General features: G+C 39.0%; 2 protein-coding genes across 4 annotated transcripts; one reads left to right on the top strand and one right to left on the bottom strand.

The window, feature by feature from the left end:
* Positions 1-239: 239 nt before the first annotated feature.
* On the top strand, positions 240-4,909 carry st3gal7 (ST3 beta-galactoside alpha-2,3-sialyltransferase 7). Of its 2 annotated transcripts, none has more exons than XM_084735680.1 (8): positions 240-361; positions 580-748; positions 1,677-1,803; positions 1,887-2,224; positions 2,316-2,502; positions 2,660-2,800; positions 3,502-3,651; positions 4,422-4,909. In XM_084735680.1, exons 2-8 carry the CDS (start codon positions 597-599, stop codon positions 4,506-4,508), a joined length of 1,182 nt encoding a protein of 393 aa, XP_084591806.1. In that variant the 5' UTR covers positions 240-361; positions 580-596; the 3' UTR covers positions 4,509-4,909. The 2 variants fall into 2 exon arrangements, with proteins under 2 accessions (XP_084591806.1, XP_084591805.1); XM_084735679.1 differs by having other exon boundaries at positions 3,499-3,651.
* A 1,057-nt stretch (positions 4,910-5,966) lies between these two features.
* On the bottom strand, positions 5,967-14,649 carry hps1 (HPS1 biogenesis of lysosomal organelles complex 3 subunit 1). 2 transcript variants are annotated; one of them, XM_084736474.1, is made up of 17 exons: positions 14,439-14,649; positions 14,208-14,342; positions 13,591-13,733; positions 13,394-13,502; positions 11,538-11,698; positions 11,344-11,446; positions 11,150-11,234; positions 10,997-11,052; positions 10,300-10,467; positions 9,947-10,126; positions 9,305-9,381; positions 9,070-9,207; positions 8,797-8,861; positions 8,530-8,675; positions 6,960-7,073; positions 6,672-6,754; positions 5,967-6,591 (listed from the first exon to the last, which is right to left on the bottom strand). In XM_084736474.1, exons 1-17 carry the CDS (start codon positions 14,553-14,555, stop codon positions 6,426-6,428), a joined length of 2,046 nt encoding a protein of 681 aa, XP_084592600.1. In that variant the 5' UTR covers positions 14,556-14,649; the 3' UTR covers positions 5,967-6,425. The 2 variants fall into 2 exon arrangements, with proteins under 2 accessions (XP_084592600.1, XP_084592601.1); XM_084736475.1 differs by having other exon boundaries at positions 5,967-6,588.
* Between the last annotated feature and the right edge of the window lie 5,444 nt (positions 14,650-20,093).

Here is a 20,093-nt window from a genome sequence, read left to right as displayed (position 1 = left end):
TCAATATATTAAATTTTTTTTCCAGTATATATTTGATATCAAATATATAGGACCTATTATGATGTTTTTCTCACATTGAACATGCTTTCTGCAGACTTCCCCCTCTCTTTCTGGTATGTTTATGCAAATTTTCATCAGCCGCACCGTTGGTCACGTGCAAACGCATATTTGCAAAGTGTGACTAAGAGATGTGTTAATGGTTAACTGTTGTTATTGAGGGAAGTGGCAGAGTTCAGTGGAGTGGGAAACAGGAGCAGCCATTTTACCTGCACTGGACACACATCTTGCTGCTTTCCCCACAACCATGGAGCACAAGGGAACGGAGAGTTAACTGTTATCTTATTTCTCTACCAGGCCGGCTGTGAGTTATATCATTCATTTACTTTTATTCATGTTCCTCTTGATGTTTTAGTGTGTAGAAACAACTTCAAAAGACAGTTTCTGTTGACATTTGGTAGTGAAAAAGGTAACATGATACTCTAAACTCTGTAGCTCATGTTGTTATTGAGAGAGTTTGTCTTCACTGTAGAGAAGCAATTTCTGCCATCGCTGCAGTACAGTAATGTGCATGTATTTCAGGTGGAAGAACAGGTGCCATGGTGACGATGAATCACTTGAGTGTGGAGGACCCAGACGATGGCTCTCCACTGCTGCCTGAGGCTGCGGAGGCTGAAACACCAACGCCTGTCTTTCGTATTAGACAGCGAGCGGTCGCAAAGACTGACTCCAGGGATTGTTCCCTCAGCAGGTACATCTCTGCAGGTACTACACTGTAAAGCATTTTAAGCTGGTTCAACTTAAAAAAAATGTATGTTCCCCTGCTGCCTTCAAAATGTGAGTCAGCTGTGGGTTGAAAAAATTGATTCAAAGTTGTGTTGTGAGTTTTAAAAATGTAAAACCTATTGACAACCTATTGCTAACCCCCGCCTTCCTTGGTTACTGTTGCTATGCCTGACAAGCCTCCCATTCTTGCAGTGCACACATGCAGTTTACAGCAGTAACAGCAGACCTCATTTCTCGCTGATAACTGTGGATTTTGTCAGTTAAAATGAAGACTCTCACTATCAAATTTCATAAGCATAGCAAATTAATGTAAATTAGATAATGCTAATGCTGGACCTGTAAAGATGATATATAGTCACATCTGAAGTTAACTAATGTCAGCCAAATTCTGGAGCTAGCTAGCTAGTCTATATCAATCAATAGCTCGCTTGTTAGTGAGCATTTTGCTCACTTGTTCGCTAGTTACTTAAGATGTGATGTTGCTTTTACAGGAAAAGGAGAAAGTTGATTGAGATGCCAAGTTTGCTCAACTGTTATTGGCGCACAGAGCAAAAGGGGGTGGGACTTAGGAAGGGTCAATTGCATGCTGTGAAGTCTGCAAATATGCTGATCAGGTTTCTTTCAAAACATATTTTAATGAATTGAGTGAACTCACAGCAGTACACCAATTTCACGGAAAAAGGCTTAATGTCAGAACAGCTGATGTTTATAATTTCTGAAAAAAAAATCTATCAATTTTAATTGATTTAACTTGAGAGCATGTTAAGTTAGCAAAACAAGATTAGCTGATTCTACAAAATTCCTGTTTGACTTTTTACAGTCTATATTTATTAAATGTATCTATTATTTAATGATATAAAGCAAGTCCTGTTGAATTTTTCTCTGCGGTACAGGAGTGAGAACCTTATCTTCAGTCTGGTGCTGCTCATTGTTTGCTACTCAGCTGTTTTGATTCCTGCATATTTTCCCGTGGATAAGGAGGCATCATTCAGTGATGACTACCAACAACCCAAAGATCTGGTAGGATCCACACCTTAAGCAATGATTTTGGGTATTTTCTTCACTCTTACCAAGCTTCTCTCTATGCTTGCCCCTTTATTCAGGCCTTACTAAACCGGTCAGCCACCCTGCTGTCAGGCCCCTGTCAGCCTCACTGGTGTCTGGACCACCTCAAGCCACTGGCCTGTTCTGCTGGCCTCCTGGACATCCCTGTCTTTGTGCAGCACAACAGGCCTGTACCCTGGGATCTGTCCCCTCCTCTGGGGCTCCAGGGCAGTGAGGAGCATCTGGCCCTGGCTCTCGCCTCCCTGCCTCAGCCTGGCCTGCCTCCATCACTGAAGGGAGAGGGCAGCTGCAGGCGGTGTGTGGTGGTGGGCAACGGAGGGGTTCTTCATGGGAGCCATCTTGGATCTCATATAGATCAGTATGACATCATTATCAGGTATGTGTGCCAGTGTCAGGAAGACAAGAAAATATACTGCATGACCAAAACACAATCATTTTCATAAATGCATTTTGACCTCTGTTACCAGGATGAATAACGCTCCAGTGCCTGGCTTTGAGAGAGATGCTGGTTCCCACACCACCATCCGCCTCATGTACCCAGAGGGAGCACCTCACTCTGCAAACGAATACAAAAAGACCACTATGGTTGCTCTGGTGGTCTTTAAGAGCCTGGACTTGGCCTGGCTCACTTCTGTCATCACCAAACGGCCTCTGGTAAGCTTACATCACATCACATCACAGGAACCGTTGCACACAGAGAGATGGTGTATTACATAAGCCACGAGTGTCACAGCAACTCATGCAGCAACGCTGCTACCACATCATCACACTCACTGCCTCACATGCTCTACACCTCCTGTGTTTTTAATAGAGCTTCTGGTCCAAACTATGGTTCTGGAGGGAGGTGGTGGATGATATTCCCCTGAGTCCACAGAACTTCAGGATCCTCCACCCAGAGATTATTCACAAGACAGGACAAGTCCTGCAGAAATATGCTCTGAAACAGGGAAAAGTGAGTTCTAGCGCAACATGCTTTTCTATTTTTAATTCCCTTTTGACAAGTTGTGATACACCTTCGCATTCTGCTCATGCTTTGTTGTGTATAGCCTGCAAATAGAAAGAAGAAATCCCAGAACAATGGCACATCTGGGTAGTCTAACCTGTCCTGAATAATTTACGGAAATCCCCGGCAGAGACATGAATTGGTGTTGCTATAAGCCGAGGAATTAGGATGAGCAAACACAACCTTCAGTTCAAGAGACTAACATGTTTATTTTATCACCCACTGCCCTTTATGAGGGATTTTTAATGTTGGATATTTTGATACCACTTTACCATAAGACTACACTTATAAATGATTTAGAAATGGTTAGGTTATTAATTAAGTTGTGAATCACTAATAATTTTATTATACACAGGTTCTAACACAGTTTTCATATATTGATGTGGGATAACTATTTGGCAAGATTAGAAACAAAATAATAACCAAATAATAAGCCATCCTTCTTCTGGCTGCTGAAGTTGGCAGATTTAATAGCATCCAAGAAGACAACCGGTTGTGTGAATTAAACAAATTAGGAGAAGCTGAGAAGCAATGACATTTTGATTCTGTATTGTCCTTACTATGATAAGGTGAGAATACTAGCCATTCATTAATTATGGTGGTGGTTGAAGAAACAGAGCAAAGAGCATTTTCTCTCTTTTCTCAAGCAGATGGTGCCAACACTCGGTGCCAGTGCCGTGGTGATGGCTTTACAGCTGTGCGACCAGGTGAGCCTGGCAGGGTTTGGGTACGATATGCAGCACCCAGAGGCCAGGCTTCACTATTACGAGACCATACGCATGGGTGCAATGAAGGGTCAAGTAAGTTTACACTGATTATCAAACACTGGTACACTTGCTTTCATGTGAATGAACAACCAGAGGAAGAAGCAAAAGCAGGAATGCATATTGACAGAAACTCGTACACAAGTGTATAGTTGTATATGGAATTTTATGAAGTGTATGTGTTTTGTTTGTGATGTTTATTTGCTATTGAATGAATGTGTCATCAAATCAGGATGCTAATTATAAAATTAATTCAATTTGTGTTTTAGTTTGGTGATTTTAGTGTTGAAAAGCCATTACAGTCACCATTAATTTATGTGTCCACATCTTAGAGCATAGTTTTCTCTTCATTTATGGCCCATAAGGAGTGTTGAATACAATCTGGTCACTGGTCTATGCCCCATTTCCCCTTATTATTACACCGCTTTGTTTAATACTCGATTCTTCTGATTGGACATTCTCATGTGTCGTGTGTGAAATTAATGATTATTTTAGTAAGCAGCTGTGTAATAAGCAGAATAATGCACAGTGAACTACCCCTCTGCTTTGGTTTAGGCTCCTGCATAACCCTGTTGGGGTTTAGTTCACCACAATGACCAACCCACTGCACATTCTCTCTTCCATATTAGCTGGAAAGATGCGCAAAAAATTACATTTCTAACATAAGATTTCAGAGAGTGTAAGAGAAAGTTACACTTCAGCTGGAAATGACATATATATATTATAATTACAGCACTGGTTGGTGCATAATAAGCCTCATGTTCTGACTCCAGTGATGTATTTATGCCTCACTGTATTGCATCTAGGTGGTGCATGACGTCAGTGCTGAGAAACTCTTCTTGAGGGACCTGGTGGCTGCAGGAGCTGTGACCGACCTCACTGGAGCTCTGTGAGTCAGCAGGGCGGTGACTGATAATATACTGAACTCCACATACACTCCTCTATCTCGCACTGCGAGCCCTGCTGGAAGTATCCTACACAGCGTGGACTGACCTTTAAAAGGCTCACAGTCTACAGGGTTGACTGATGAGTGAGCGAATTAAACTCTAAAGGTTAGACAAGCTCATGATTGCAGAAGCTAACCTACGCATGTCTCACTTACATTCAATGAACAGATTACATCACCGGTCGCAACTAGTAATTGTCATATGGATGAATAATTACATCATCACTCACATGAACAGGCTCAGTGATTGGGGAGGTTTTGCAAAATGAATAAAATGTTCTATGGTTCAAGCAGTACTATTTCATTTATGTTTACAATGACTCAATAAATAAACAAAGACTACTGATATTTATTGTCTCCAAAATAATAATCTATACGAAAGGATCAGTGTGTAGGATTTAGTTGCATCTAGCAGTGAACTTAACTTTTGTTTGGTTGTTTTTTGGGTTTTTTTTTTACAGCAAACTAGACATTTAATATCCCAGGAAAAGGAGCACATTATCCTGGAAATCCCAGGAGATTTAAGGCATAATTTCAGCTACTGCCAAAACACACTGGTCATATTTCACACAGCAATGAAAAAATGTGAGTTCAGTTGGTATTAATGAGGGAGAAAAAAATCCTTCCAACATTAATCATCATTATAATAAACATGATATATAAGTGTGTGAGCTGTGAGGATAAAATGCAAAGTTAATTTCCTGTCATCTGTCACTGCATGAGAGCGATATTTTACTATTCTTCATATAATAAACTGACAAAATTCATTAAAACAAATCATTTGGTGTTTTTAAAGTTATTCTATTCTGTTCTGTGCAGCTCAGTGTGAGATACAGTCGGCCTAATAAAGTCAGTGATCACCCAAAGTTAAAAACAAAGCTATGAAAAAGCTCTCACTCACTTGGTGTGAGATTTTTACCGTCTTTCCTCGGTGAGAGCTGCATTTTGTAACAGCCAATGGTTGTAACTGCCATCTTTGCCAATATTTCAACCAGAATTATTTTGAATCAAGCATGAATCCCGTTTTCTTGTGGGCTTTCAGCAGCCAGACACCACAACTAACACTCTGCATCTTCCTTGTTTAATATTTTGAAGTATTTCCACACAAAAGTGATGGCAGAAATCATGTTGTGTGTAATAAAAGATAGCAGAGCCTACAAGTTACAGCGCTACCTGCATTAAAGGTCAAAAGTGTTTGAATTCATGGTGTTTTGTGCTTGTTAATCCATTTATTAAAGACGCACGCACACAGCTGTTCCACCAGCAAATGCACAAACCTGTTAATTATATTTTAAGCATAAACAACTCAAAACACAGTTTCTTATATACTAATTAAAACATACAAATATTTGCCATTCCTTCCATATTCTGCCAAATAAATGCCTGTAAATCACATCACATCCTGGACCTTTAAGAGACATTTATTTACTACTGTATGATTTATTTATACACATTATGACACTGGTTGTAGTAAAGGCAAAAATGAACAGTATTTGCATTTATAAAAGTCAATCACATGCAAATTTTAAAAAGTGAAAAAACGTACAGCATCACTAATAAATAGGAAATGGATCATAACTGAATATTCCAAAATATATTACAATCTACAAAAAATAAAGAGTGAACTGTCAATATACTTAACACAAGACACATAATAGTGCATAAAAGATGTTGGATTGTGCTAATCATAAACTTAAGTGCTTCTAATAAATAATTTTAAGTCAAATTATCATAGGAAACAACCTTATACACACTGAAAATGATGGAAACATGAAACAAATCTGTAGGGAGTGAATGTTTTTTCCGTTCTTGGCAATACAACAAATGCATATGAGTGTGTGTGTGTGTGTGTGTGTGGGTGCATCTACAGCAGCGGATTGCGCGAAGGCTCCCACAGTTTGCTCGCCAGCTGTCTACAGTGCTGCAGGATGATCTCGGTGGGGATGACCCCCAGGTGAACCGTGAGCAGCTCGTAGCACTTCACCACTTCTCCCTGGTGGTTCTTACTGTAGTACCGCAGCAGCTTCCTGCTGGACACATTACTTTCTATAGTCAGCAGCACTCTCTTTTGGATTCATCACACATGTTTTTCTCATGCACAGTTGTTTACCTGTAATAGTCCCAGGCAAGCATCCCAATGGGGGCCGAGTCATCAGGTAGGATGGGTATATCCCCCGCCTCTAACTTGAAGCCCTGATTGATCAGATATACATGCTGGATAATGATGTATTTTTAATTGTTAGATTATTGCAGGGTGCTAAACTACTCTTTCTTTTTTTTTTTAAACGTCTGTTTATTGGTTTTTTAGTTAACAGGGAGTAAGCATTGCATACAAATTAAGAAATTATATTTATATGTTTTCTATTAGATGCTAAAACATGATGTGTCAGTAACTTACCGTTTCATTTTCAAACCAGAGGAAGTAGCAGAAGTAGAAGTCTCCATCACGCAGTGTGACAGTGGAGTATCCCTTCTGGAGATAACGCCGTGTCGTGCTGACCAGGTTCCAAACCTTCAGTATAAATTAGAAAAGAGAAATTAATGTAAGAATTTGCTTTGTTGCAAAGAGTTTTGCATTATCTGTATAGTGAAGATGAAGAGGCTGTCGGTTGGTTAGCACAAAGACTGGAAAAGGTTCCAGTCACAAGGTAACACAATCCATCTGCTAGCACCTACAATGCTCACTGTTTAACAAGGTGTACGTTGTTTGTTTAATCTGTAAAAAACCACAAGTGTAAAAGCCATAATTTGCTGTGTTTGGCCCAAAGCAGTAATTTCCTGCAGTTTGAAATTGTTCCCCGTTTCCAGTCTTTGCGCGAAGCTAAACTACATGGCTGTTGAGTCCTGCTACACGTGAGAGTGATATCAATCTTTGCATTTAACTCTCAGCAAGAAAACAAATAAGCATACCTTCTAAAATGGCTACTACTACTATTGTATCTCCAACTAACCAGAACAAATCTGACTCTTCAAATGTTTATTTTTCCTTGTACAGTTCATAAAAAAACTTTACAAATATGCTTTGGATTTTGCCAAAGAATCAAAATTAAATGCTTTGACATAATCTCTCAAATCAGATATTATAGCTGATATTCACTGGCTAATATATGCCGATACAGATTTAGACTGATAGAGCAGTGATAGATCAATACTGGTCAATCATTTATTGGCCCCAATATTTATTGTGCAGCCCTACAAAAATTATCTTAACAATAAACTTAGTCTTGTATTTGGTCATATTCCATAGCTGTTTTGTGAAATGTTTTAATAATGCTATGGAAGTTGCAATATGTTTTTAACTTAACCTGTCACATCAGAAGTCGTAATAAATTCATATTATTGGTTCTTTGCAATGAAAATGACACTTAAATTTGAAAACAGACAGCTTTTCAACTCTCTCCCCAGTGCTTCCAAGTGGTATTATTATTTGTATCATTGTTGTACCATGGAGGAATGATCAACACTACTTTAGAAATAAGAGAGAAGAAAGAACAATGTTCACCGAAGAGGTAAATTGAAAGCTATTGTAATGATGTGCATTGCATAGTGATAACATAGTTTGTGTAACTAGCCTAATGCTTTACACAAACAAGTAACTACAGCAGGCGTTGGTGTCGGGGTGGAGGAACATTAGAAGAAAACATTAAGAGAAAAAGCTTGAATTTGTTCATTCATTTAGTCTATAATGGAGACATCATTTTCCCGGGAACAATTGCGCTTGATGGCAAACAGATTTGCATAAACGCAATGCTAAAGGCAGATAGTGTCATTATTCTTTAGCCATTACACTGCGCAATCAACATTTACTTCATAATGATAAGTTGGAGCTAAAATGTTGCCCATTTCTACTTCAAACGACTTGATAATGACTTGATGAGATGAACACTTTCTGGTTTGCTCTTGATCTCAATCAGCAGTTTAATGCCACATTAATTAGTCTTAAGATGTGCACTTTCAGTATGCTTGACCTTGCTTTTGATGAACTGAGCCACTGGTCCCTTCCCCAGCTCAGACGTGGTGCGTTCTGTGATGCTGAGCGACGGCGCGATCATTTGTCCGGTGGACCGGTCCACGCAGATAAAATGGACGAGGCCCGGGAAATCCTCCAGGTAAGTGAGATTGACTGAGTTAAGGTCAATACAATCAGGAGAACAGTGGGGTGTAAATATGTAAATATGCATAGAGATCCAGAAATATTACAAATTTAGATCAGATCATTTTACTGATAGGATATGACACCATGGTGATGTTTCTCTTGCTTTTCACCAACAAGAAGTCCTTCCAGTCCATCAGTTTCTCTCTGGGAGAGACAGCGACAGTGACAGGACGGGCGTAGAACAGAAAGACAGTGACAAAGAAAAAGACAGGGAGACAAAGAAGATATGACAATGCTGTTGTGGACTGTCTTGAAGGCATGTGTGTACTATAAACTCATCAAAAACAATCTGATTCAGATTTTAACAAATAAGGTAACAAGAAAAACAGCTGTCCAGCTGACTGATACACACTGCACCATGGTCTGGGCTCGTTCCTGCAGACCCGGGGAGAGCCGTCGAGGAACGTCCGCTGGTCCAGAGTCAATAAGAAAACACTGTCGGTATATTCCACACAGCTGGGTTTTCATATTCTTACACCATGGGATAAGACTGAAACAAAAACATGAAGGCAGTCATTTAAACAGCTTCCAACTGCTACGCTATCCCATGATGCATTTTGTCCAGCAGAGGGCAGCAGCAGACTTACTCTCTATTGAACCCAGGTCCTCCTCTGGCGAAGGCTCTGTTCTTGAACTCTGTCCAGGCATTTTGTAGCTGTGCAGACTGATGAGAAAATAAAGGGATAAAAGCAGCAAATTTTACTTTTCCAAGTCCAAAAACTGAAATGTGATTAATTACACTTATTTCTATGATATGCAGGGAAATTAAGCATTTTGGCAGAGGTAACTTTTTCTGTTTTACTGGATTTTCAGTTGACTCAATCAAGTTAAGATGATGGTAACACAACAATTCTTCCAACAAAAGATAATTTAGTATTATAATACAGTAAAACATTTTTTAGTTAAGTTCTCAATGTGTGCTGAAAGAAAAGACGTACAATTTGGACAAGATTAGGTGTAGTTTTTCACACCACATATGGGCAGTGAATTTTTATTTTGTCAACAATAAACTGCTGCATTGTTTATGAATAACTGTATATTATACTAATGAAGGATGACTGAAGGAAGGCTGACAGTTCAGCTTTATTACAGGCTATAATAGAAAGGTACAACAGTGTATTAAGGGCATTAAGTGAAATAAATAAAACTTAAAGAGCCAGGGATGGGATAATATTACATCTTGTGCATGGTGCATAAAATGTTGGTATACAACACATAAACACACACACCTGTATCTCACTGGGCCCCAGGGCTTTAATGAATTTATCCAGTTTGCTACGGATGTCGTGTATTGTCGGCTGGCCTCTGGTAGCAGCAGAACCTTCTTGGCCTTCACTTAAACGCTTTTCCAGTTTGGCGAAGGCCTCCAAAAATTTGTACACTGACATGGCCACTGCACTGGTGGGAATCTAATGGAGATAAATAAAGGAGCAACAAGGGAGCAAAGATGTGTTTAAATACTGTGAAGGCTGCAGAAAACTGTAGTTAGTTTAAAAAGTCCAGATAAATGTGTCACAAGTGTGCCCCCTACTGGCTACAAAACCAAACAAGTACATATGTGGATGTGTGCTGGTGTCCGAACCTTAGTTAGCAGCACCAGTGTGATGCCAGGCCACAGAGGCAGACAGTACATGGAGTGAGGCATCATGGGATACAGCCCCTCTTTGAGCGAGACCTCCAAGAAGACTCTGCGAGGGGTTGAAGGGTCGGGTGGAGGAACCTCCAGAGTCTGCAGGCTGTCCTCTGCCATCTGAAGACGTTATTTCATCAAATTGTGAGCTCTCATTTTAAACAAAACTATCACTTTATTTTGTACAGAATTAAACACCGAAATATCAACCAGTCACCATGTTTGTTTACAATAACTTCTGGGTAGAAAAGTGTCACATACATACAATTTGATAGCAGCAACATGTTGAATGTTTTAATTTTTCAAAGTGCATGAATCTAATTAATTTAAAATGCATGTTTTATGTTTTTTGTGTGTCTTGCCTTTCTGTCACATGGGATTTCTTTATATGTATATAAGTAATTGTTTATAAAATTAACTCTGTACAGTAATAGTGTTATAAGGAGGGGTATATTGGACACGTCTATCTGAAAATATCTGGGATTTATTGAATGGCTTTAAATGCCAATAAAAAGACTTCATATCAAATAATTAAACAATGAAATTAACAACAGAAATAAACAAATTTGCATTTTTACATATCTCCAGAATTCAAATCAGCTGACAGAAGTGACTGTTGTTATTAGTGGAACGTCACCTGAACTCTCACCTGGATGTCAGGGTCCACAAACTCAAACACAGGAGTGCTTCCTCTCACAGGCTTGTCTGGAGACACAACAAAAGAAGACAACATACAGAAGTTGTTTGGAAAGAGCAAGATTGCACTGATGAAGGATTTACTCGCCCACTAACACTAACCCACCTGAGCTGCTGGAGTCTCTGTCCGTAGGGGACGGTTCCGGGGTGTAAAAACTCTCAGGACCAGAACCTGATGTACTCTCAATATCCTTCACAGATAAACACACAATATGCACACAAACAGGCATTAATCAATCAGAAACAAGGTAAACCAGCACTTGTGTTGGAGCGGTGTCAGTGGCTGTCAGTATTTTCTACCTCAGGACCCGGGTCGTCCAGGTCTACGTTGCTAGGATACATATTCTGTGCCATGATGATGAGGGCCAGGAGGTCTGAGGTGGTGAGCGTGCTCGCACTGCGGCTACAATGAGCAGAAGAGCAGAGAGAAACTGTGATTGCCACTGATGTGGTTAAGTTATTTACATAATAAATGTTCATGGAAAGATGTGCACCTGGAGTAGAAGGCGAGCAGTTTGGTGTGAACCAAGATGAAGGCATGCAGCACCTCCTCGCCTGCTCTCTCTACGCTGCTGTTGAGCTGCTGGACCAAACGGCGCTCCAGGAACTCGATGCACTGCTCGCACAGTGTGGGGTGGATCAGCCTCTCCACTGCCTGAGACAAGGAGGAGACCACATGAGATTGTGCGTGACGATGACAATCCTAACTTCAGTATCTGCCATTAAACATATCAGTGTCTCAAATGAGAGAAAAGGCTGAAGGACAGATGGAGAGGTGTGATCCATTAATCTAAGAAAAACAGACTTTGGCTGGACATAGTGATTCTAAAATTATATCCTTGAAGAAGTTACTAGGGAAAAGTGTGATTTCCTGCTGAGACTTTTAATATTCAAGAAAAACTCGTAAAAAAGAGGGCTGTCTATATTTTTTAGGAAAAAACTGAAATGTAGAATACATAGTTCAACACACATATTTTGTAAACTAGAAAAAAGCACATGAAGCAGATATGATTGTATAAACACCCAATTAAAAGGGGCTTTCACTGTGAAGAGAAGCTCTGCCTTCTAGCCGTTTCTGCCATCTAGTGGTTAAAATGTTCCTGAATCTGATGGAGCAAAGCACCAGAGATACACAAAGCTTCCCTAACATATAATGTAACTCAAAAACCAAAACCAAAGACACTTAACGCTTACAAATATGAAAAATAATTCAATAATTCAGAGTCACATTATGATACAACAACCACGAAGGCCCTGTTCAGACCAGGTATTAACATGTGTTCTGGTTGATGTGATCAAAAGGCGACAGCTCAAAGTACAGGTCTGAATGCACCCGGGATACGTATGAGATCATATCCCTCAGACCACATTCAGAGGTGGTCTGGTCCAACCACATTCTTTTAGTAGTGTGTACACAGTGTGGCCTGGGCATCATTTGGTTCATTGTAATACAAATTATGTGTTTGGAGTTGCTTTATAAACTTTATAAACTTTGTGAAATGCTGTTTACAAGAGATTCTTCATAATTTGGGTCTTCTTGTAAATTTGACAAATGTTATACATTAAGTCATATCTTTATTTGTTTAAAAAACATTGTCTCCATTAATCCCTGCATGTTAACTCTCTTAATGTTGGCCCACTGGTTAAAAAGTGCAACGCATTTTGCAAACATGTTAATTTGCGTACAGAGTGAGAAATTGAACCTGCTATGATCAATTCTCAGTCGTTTGTGCCTTCTTGTAAATTCAGCATCAAGGAAATAAAAGTAGAAATAAAAGTGTGCTTCCCAGCACTTTCTTTCTCAACTGTGATATGAAACATCAGATGTCCACAGAATCAGAAGAAGTAAAACTGTGAATCCTGCACACAGTTCAGTTATAAAATTCCAGTGCACCAAAAAGCATCTCTGCTCAGAGTGCAGGTAAAACACGAGGCTCATTGAGTTAAGTGTGGTGCTTAACTAAAAAAAAGGAACAAATGGTCTAATCTAAGCCAAACGCACCGTAATGGCCATTCAACTGACAAAATAGCCCTCCTGTTTATTTGCATATAGAACAGGGAAGTGAGATCCTCCAACTCATGTACTCAGAGCTGTCCACTTGTGATCAGATCAGCCCACATGCATGTTAATAACAAGTCTGAACAGACTTTAAGATACTAGCTTGAATCTGTATCAATGTGGTAAAAGTCTGCAGTCCATTATAAAGCTGTGTTTTGGTACTAACAACCAAGGTGATGAGTACAAATATGCAGAATATTAAGCAAAATTTGCCAAACCTAGAAAAAAGTATGAAATAGTTAAAAGAAAAAGTCTTTAAGGCTTTCTGTATAAAACAGCAATGCACTGCACCTCCACTAAGAAGCTCTGGTCGTTCTCTCGGAGGTGGCTGTAGGTCTCCAGCAGGCTCTGCAGATGCTTCCACAGCCTCGCTCTTTGATCCGTGTCCTGAGGACGCAGCCTGGCGACAAACAGAACAGTTCATACATCGACCAGACGCCACCTTTAAACCGTCCCGAATCTAGAAAGCACACACAAAAATGCTTTACTCTTTTCTGAGCAGGTTACTACTGAGGGTGACCATGCCGAAGAGGACCTCAATCATTTTCTTCATTACATAGATCTTCCTCCTCAGATCATCCTCTCCCTCCTCACCGTCTCCATTCACAGCGATGTAGAGACATTCATCGAACTGAAGAGGAAGACACAAAATGACCTAATTAGCTCGTATTCCCTCAGGCATGTGAATAAAATGGAAATTAAGATGGCGATGATTGTATTAAACTGATCTCCAGGGAATAAATATTTTCATAAGAAAGATCTAAAAGGCTGTTGACTCTGAACGGATCTGTTTGGACTTGATATTTGTATCATGCACTGCAGGAGGACAAAGCCTGGTTTGATTCCTTAACAAGACTCACATGACTAACATGACGCTTCACGGTAAAAGAGGCCAACATGTAGGTCACAGTGCTATTACTGCTGGCAAGACCGAGTTCAAAAATGCAGGAATCTGCTTTATACATGAAAGGTCTTCAAAAAAAGATCAAAAGAGGAGTAGGAGCAGAATCGCATCCCTTGTATCATGTTTTACGTCATGAGGAGAGCTAATCAGCAGATTTGTGCAGGAGTGAGGAGAGCTTTTATTTTGGAAGGCAGCCACTACCTGGTGCAGGACGTAGATATGGTTGTTCTCCGTGGTGAAGGAGGTGTAGTTGTCACCCAGCCTGTCCACCATGGTGCTGCAGGAGATGATGATGGGGGCGAACAGGGTGCTGATGCTGTCCTCAAAGGCTGGAAGCTAAGCAAAGGGAAGAATAAAAGTTAGACGGTTACAGGAAGCCAGTTAAAAATAATTATTATGCATAGCTTATCTGTTAAGTTTCTTCCTCCTCACCCCCTGGCCCTCCTCTTGAGATGCTCCATACTGCTCCTGGATATTCTGCTGAAATTCGGGGTCAGTCCAGTGGAAGAGGACCTCTGCGCTCTCACTGGCTATCAGCAAACACTTCATCTGGACCACAGATGCACTTCTGTCCTGCTTCACTGAGGTGTCCTGTTTACTTCAACCGCTCCACACGCATCATGCTAGAAAGACAAAAGTTCAAAGTATTGAGTTTGAGGAGGAATCTTAGAAAACATACAGGTCTGGCATATTACTGTTCACAAGTGGGGCATGTGCAGATCACACATTAGAGCTGCAACTGCTGATCATTTTCTTTATTGATTAAACTGTTGGGCATTTTCTAGATTAATCAGTTAATTGTTTGCTATTAATTGTTGTCAATGACTATTTCCTGAGGCTCAAGGTGATGTCCTCAAACGTCTTGTTTTGTCCACAGGCCACAGATGTTCAAAATACTGGCATAGAGGGGTAAAGAAACCAGAAAATATTCTCATTTAAGAAGCTGCAATCAAACATTTTGTCTTAAATTACACAAAACGATTCACTGAGTATCAAAATAGTTGGCAATTAAATTAATAGTTGACAACTAAATAATTAGTTATCTAATCTTTGCAGCTCTACACATTACTAATTAAGATTCAGATCTATCATTTGCCATGCAAGGCTGCAACTAATGATTATTTTCACTATCATTTAATATGCCAATTATTTTCTATATTCATCGATTGGACAATAAAATGTGAAAAAAAAGTGAAAAACTAAAAATGTCCATTCCTAAATGCCAAAATGCAAAGTTATTCAGTTTAATAGAACATAAACACAGAGAAAAGCTGACAATCTTCACATTTGAGAGGCTGAAAACAGCATTTTTTTTTGTCATTTTTGCAATGGAAAATTAATGTTTAATTGATTATCAAGGTAGTTGGTGATTATTTTTCTGTTCTGTTCTGTTGCATGAACATCAATCTCATATTTCACAGCCAGTATATTTTTTTGTATTGAATATTCCACCACAGATGGATAACAGCTGACAGAGACTCACTCCTGCATCTCCATAACCATCATGATTTTAATGAAAATGCTGAATTTTAGCCAGTTTATTATCAATGAATCACTGAGATGCTATTTTCACACGGGCCTGGTTATGAATACTTTACCCAATGGAGAAACTAAAAGCCAAGGGGGAACTATTTTTTTCCCACACTCCACTGCCTTTGACCTAAAATAAACAGTCTCTAAGAGCTGATATTTTATCAGTGACAACCTCAGATAAAAATGAAAGTGAGGCCAGAGGCACAAATGTCCACAGTGAGGGGTTTAAGGGAACCATCCGTCAAAGCGGATGCACGTCACATTCACAGAAGACGGTTTGCATTTCCACCTTAACTGTCATTTTCCTCTATAAAAATTCTTTAGAAATGTGTAGCACTGCTGGTCATCTTTGAAGATCTAGTGAGATCAGCCTTAATCTGATGATAAATGTGTGACTGTGCCTTGTGCACTTATTGCCCTCTGAAATCGGCTTAGTGAAAAAAGAACAAAAGACCCTCAAAGATTCAGTTGAACTAAATTTACAATCCTTCATTTAGTGTTAATCTTAACACATAAATGGAGAATTTTAGATTTAGTACCCCAAACTTTTCTTTCAAAGAACAACAATCGTCAGATGTACAAAAGTTAAATTTTTCTCATCTATTTTTACCATCACAGACAGGCAGAAAAATGTGTTTGCAACACTTCCTTAATACGACTAACCATCACAAATAGAGCCTGCAAAAGAAATTATCATGTGTCATGTGTAGTGACTCTGCATGTGGTGAGATTAAACCCAGTAGGCCAACTGATAATTATACATCTTAAACAAAACAAAAAATGGTAATACTTTACAGTGAGGTAAATTCATAGATGACTTCATGCATGAAAAAGAATGAATTAATTCATGTAGTACTGCATGAACTATTAGGATTGTTGTTTGTGTTGAATTCCACTCTTCATTTTTTGTTGATCTATTACATATCTTCTTGATTTGCATAATTTCTTCAAGCTAAATCTAAAAAAAGCTGAAGGTGAAGGGGGAAAAAGTTGGAACATCTGCTGTTTTCTGTGAAAAAAATGAATCCATCACATGTTCGATGACATCCTGGGCACATGAATATTCTTCGTGGTGCAGTATTTGCATCTCTGCTGCCGTTATGTGCACGAGCACAGTGATCATTCACATAATAAACATTTCTTAAACTATCTTGTGTTTAAACATGTATGCAATCAAGTAATTAATAGAGAATTGTAAAAAGAAACGCCACAGGTTTGGCAAATTATTTGATGGCAATATATTCAGAAGTAACAATAAAAAGCATTGATATAAATAAACCTGACACTGGTATTACTGGCATGAGATTAAACCCAAATTTTGTGGTAGGCATCACTCCCACTATAACTGTGCAGTCAGTCATAAACTTCACTCAGTTAGTTTAACATGTTTAACATCAGATGAAACTATATGAGCCTGTATGTTTGTTTCAGCTGAAGCTTCAACAAGTGAATATTTATGAATATTTGAACTAGATTCAATATTTGTTCCTCATGTGAAGCTGCTCCGATCCGATCCGTAAACTACAGCCCGAGTTTTACTTAAAGCCTGAAGTTGTTTCCCCTTTCCAAACTTTCTCTGTCCGCGCGCACAATAAACACGCAGTTTTACTTCATGTCACGACTCACTGTGTGTTTTCGTCTCCGGACGATGATCCCAGCATCTCCGTGTCTCAGCTGTCCAAACCTTCAGCTGTCTTCGGGGGTCTCTCGCAGCTCGCTGTGGACGTCTCCTACTTCATCGCGGCCGCCGCCTGTCTCTCTGTCCGCTTCCTTCCTTCCGCACGACTCCTCTCAGTCATGTGACATCAGCGGGGCTGCACGAGCAGGAAGTTTGTGCGCCTCCGAAAACAGACAATGGAGCCGTCGAGCTCCCCGGGGTCCCTCTGTGAAAGTGCGCCCGGATGAGCGCTTGTTGTGAGGGGCTGTTGTCTGTCAGTGAGGTGATCAGTGTGGGGCAGGAAACAGTCATGTGCTGCTGCCTGAAGTGAGCACATGACCGAGGCTCTGCTGTACGCAACAGTCGGTATCTGAGGAATGCAGCTTAGTTTGCCATGTAGGACAAATCTCTAAGAAAAGTCAGAAGTGACCTTTTAGTAAAAAATGAAGGAGAAATGCACTGAAACCTGCTGGAAGCATAAATCATTTATTGTGCATGGAGAGGAACATTAGAAACTAGGACATTTCTGAAGAAACTGCGAGTTGTTCAAAAGCTGAATTTCATTAAACTGGCTGTCTTGAAAAGCTGAGTAATACCAAGAATGTAAAGATGGTGAATATGAATTGAAAAGTTGGTGCTAAACTGAACTGCTGTTGAAAAAAAACAGTAATGTAGGAATGATATGGAATATTTTAATATTTGTTGACAAGCTTATGCTAAACTGCGTTGCTGGCTTGAAAAGTGGAATAATATCAAGAAAGTAAATATGTTGATTATTTTACGGTTTGTTGAAAAGTTGATGTCAGACTGAATTGCTTTTGAATTTAGGAATGAAGTAGAATATTTTAATGTTTGTTGAAAGCTGACAGTAAATTTAATTGTTGAATAACATCAGAATGCTTCAGACATTCACATCCAATTACAAGAATTCACAGTTTGAGAGGATTTAGTCCTAAGGAATCGTTTTTATTTATTTTTTTTAGGTTTTAGTCTTCATAGTCATCAATGATCAAACTGCGATCACTATAAATCACAGTCAATCAATTCAGCCCAACAAATTTCTTCCTTTGGTGTCCCAACTTCCAAAAAAAAAAGTGATAAAAGTAGAAATATTCTATTCATGCTTGTGCTGGGGACCCACTCCAACCCACCGTTGGTCTCCTGGGCTGAATGTTTTTTTTAAAATAGACCTCTAATTTAATAAGATATCCAAAAAATTCTGACAAATAAGTAGAAGGTATGAATGTTACAGCATAAAAAAATTCCTAAAACATATACTGACCTGAAAACTTAGCCAGTATTAAAAAGTCTGATGTTTTTAAAGTAATTTAGGTGTAAAATTTAGACAATTACATGAAGCAAAGCAAAACATTACAACACTATTATGGGGAAAAAGAAGAACAACAGACTCACAAAGGAACGACCACACTGATAGGAAATTCAGAATACAACATAAATTCAGAACTGAATACTACAGATTTTCCATCACCTTCTTCGAGACATACATATTAGTAGTATTGTTTTAAAATAGTAGTAGTAGTATTGTAGTATTTTATAGTATTTTATTCAGTCATCATTCTCAATACTGTAAGTAGTATATACACTGCAATAAAATGTGCAGTAAGTACCGTATTAATTGATTTTTAACAGCAACAATAAGCAATATGGACAGTCAGTAGTCTATGTATTAAAAAATGAAAATAATAGAGAAAAAATATATTAATATTTACATGTAACCCTCAAAAATAGTTTTAGAAACCATTCTTAATACATATATATATATATATATATATATATATATATATATATATATATATATATATATATATATATATATATAAAAGTGAGTTGCACATTCTTAAATTCATATTAGCATTGTTCCATATAACCCCAACAATAGAAATACATCTCCTTTTAATCCCTTAGTTTAACATGACATATATGCTTCATATACACAAATACACAAGGCTGTTTTTAGAGAATGTTTTGATGGCTACAACAAATCTGTGTTGTATCATAATATTCAGCACAGACTTGACTTGCTTGGCTTCTGAGCAGAGCAAAGAGCCTCATAGGAACATAAATATTTATGTTTTATTAACCTTGCTTGGGTCAAAATGGTCCAAAATGCCAAGAGTTCTACGTTGTGGGCCACAGTCTAATCTAGTCCATCAGTTTTCCGGGGATTCGGCATTCATGGAAGTCTTATTTAAGCTGACTCCTGTATATACAGAGTAAACATCATGAAATCCTCAGTGTATGCTAACAGGGCAGAAGGGGGCCTTGAATGTCTCAAAATGGATCACTGAGTATAAACAGTGTTCGGCAGGCCTGGGTAACAGTTACCTCCGCTAAGGAGGCACTGTCACGCAGAAGTGGCCAGACACGGCACAGTCCTCCTAAATCACAACACCATTAGATTTTGTCAGAAGGAGTGATGCTCAGCAGTTGTTATCACAGCGTGCAGGTTTATATGAAGCAACGTTGGCCAAACAAAACCGTTTCCAGGGATTGGCTCGATGAGATCTCGGCCTGAATGTCAGGAAGTTCTCCATGGCCTCATTGTTCTTTATCGCTCTGGTCAGTTATTGTTAACAACACTTACGGGTCAGAGTTACTCAACAAACAGTAAGTTACAGTTTCAGACGATTTAATTATTTAGATTATGTTTTGCACTGGCACACACATACATTTTCTGTATCAATATGATCTAAGAACATTTTAAACCAACACTGATAACTGATTTCAGGAAATTTTCTCGAGAAAGTTGCTGATCTTTGTGTTTTTTTCTGTTTTTCCAGGATTGCATGTGTTTTAAAAATAAAGCATGTCTGCATATTCGTCTAAATGTGCATATACAGTGTGGCCTTCATAGTAAAATTAATAATATTTTCCCC

Source organism: Lutjanus erythropterus, chromosome 14 (genome assembly GCF_056507025.1).
Source record: "Lutjanus erythropterus isolate fLutEry1 chromosome 14, fLutEry1.hap2, whole genome shotgun sequence".
Taxonomy (NCBI): domain Eukaryota; kingdom Metazoa; phylum Chordata; class Actinopteri; order Lutjaniformes; family Lutjanidae; genus Lutjanus; species Lutjanus erythropterus.
This window is presented reverse-complemented; position numbering and strand designations above follow the sequence as displayed.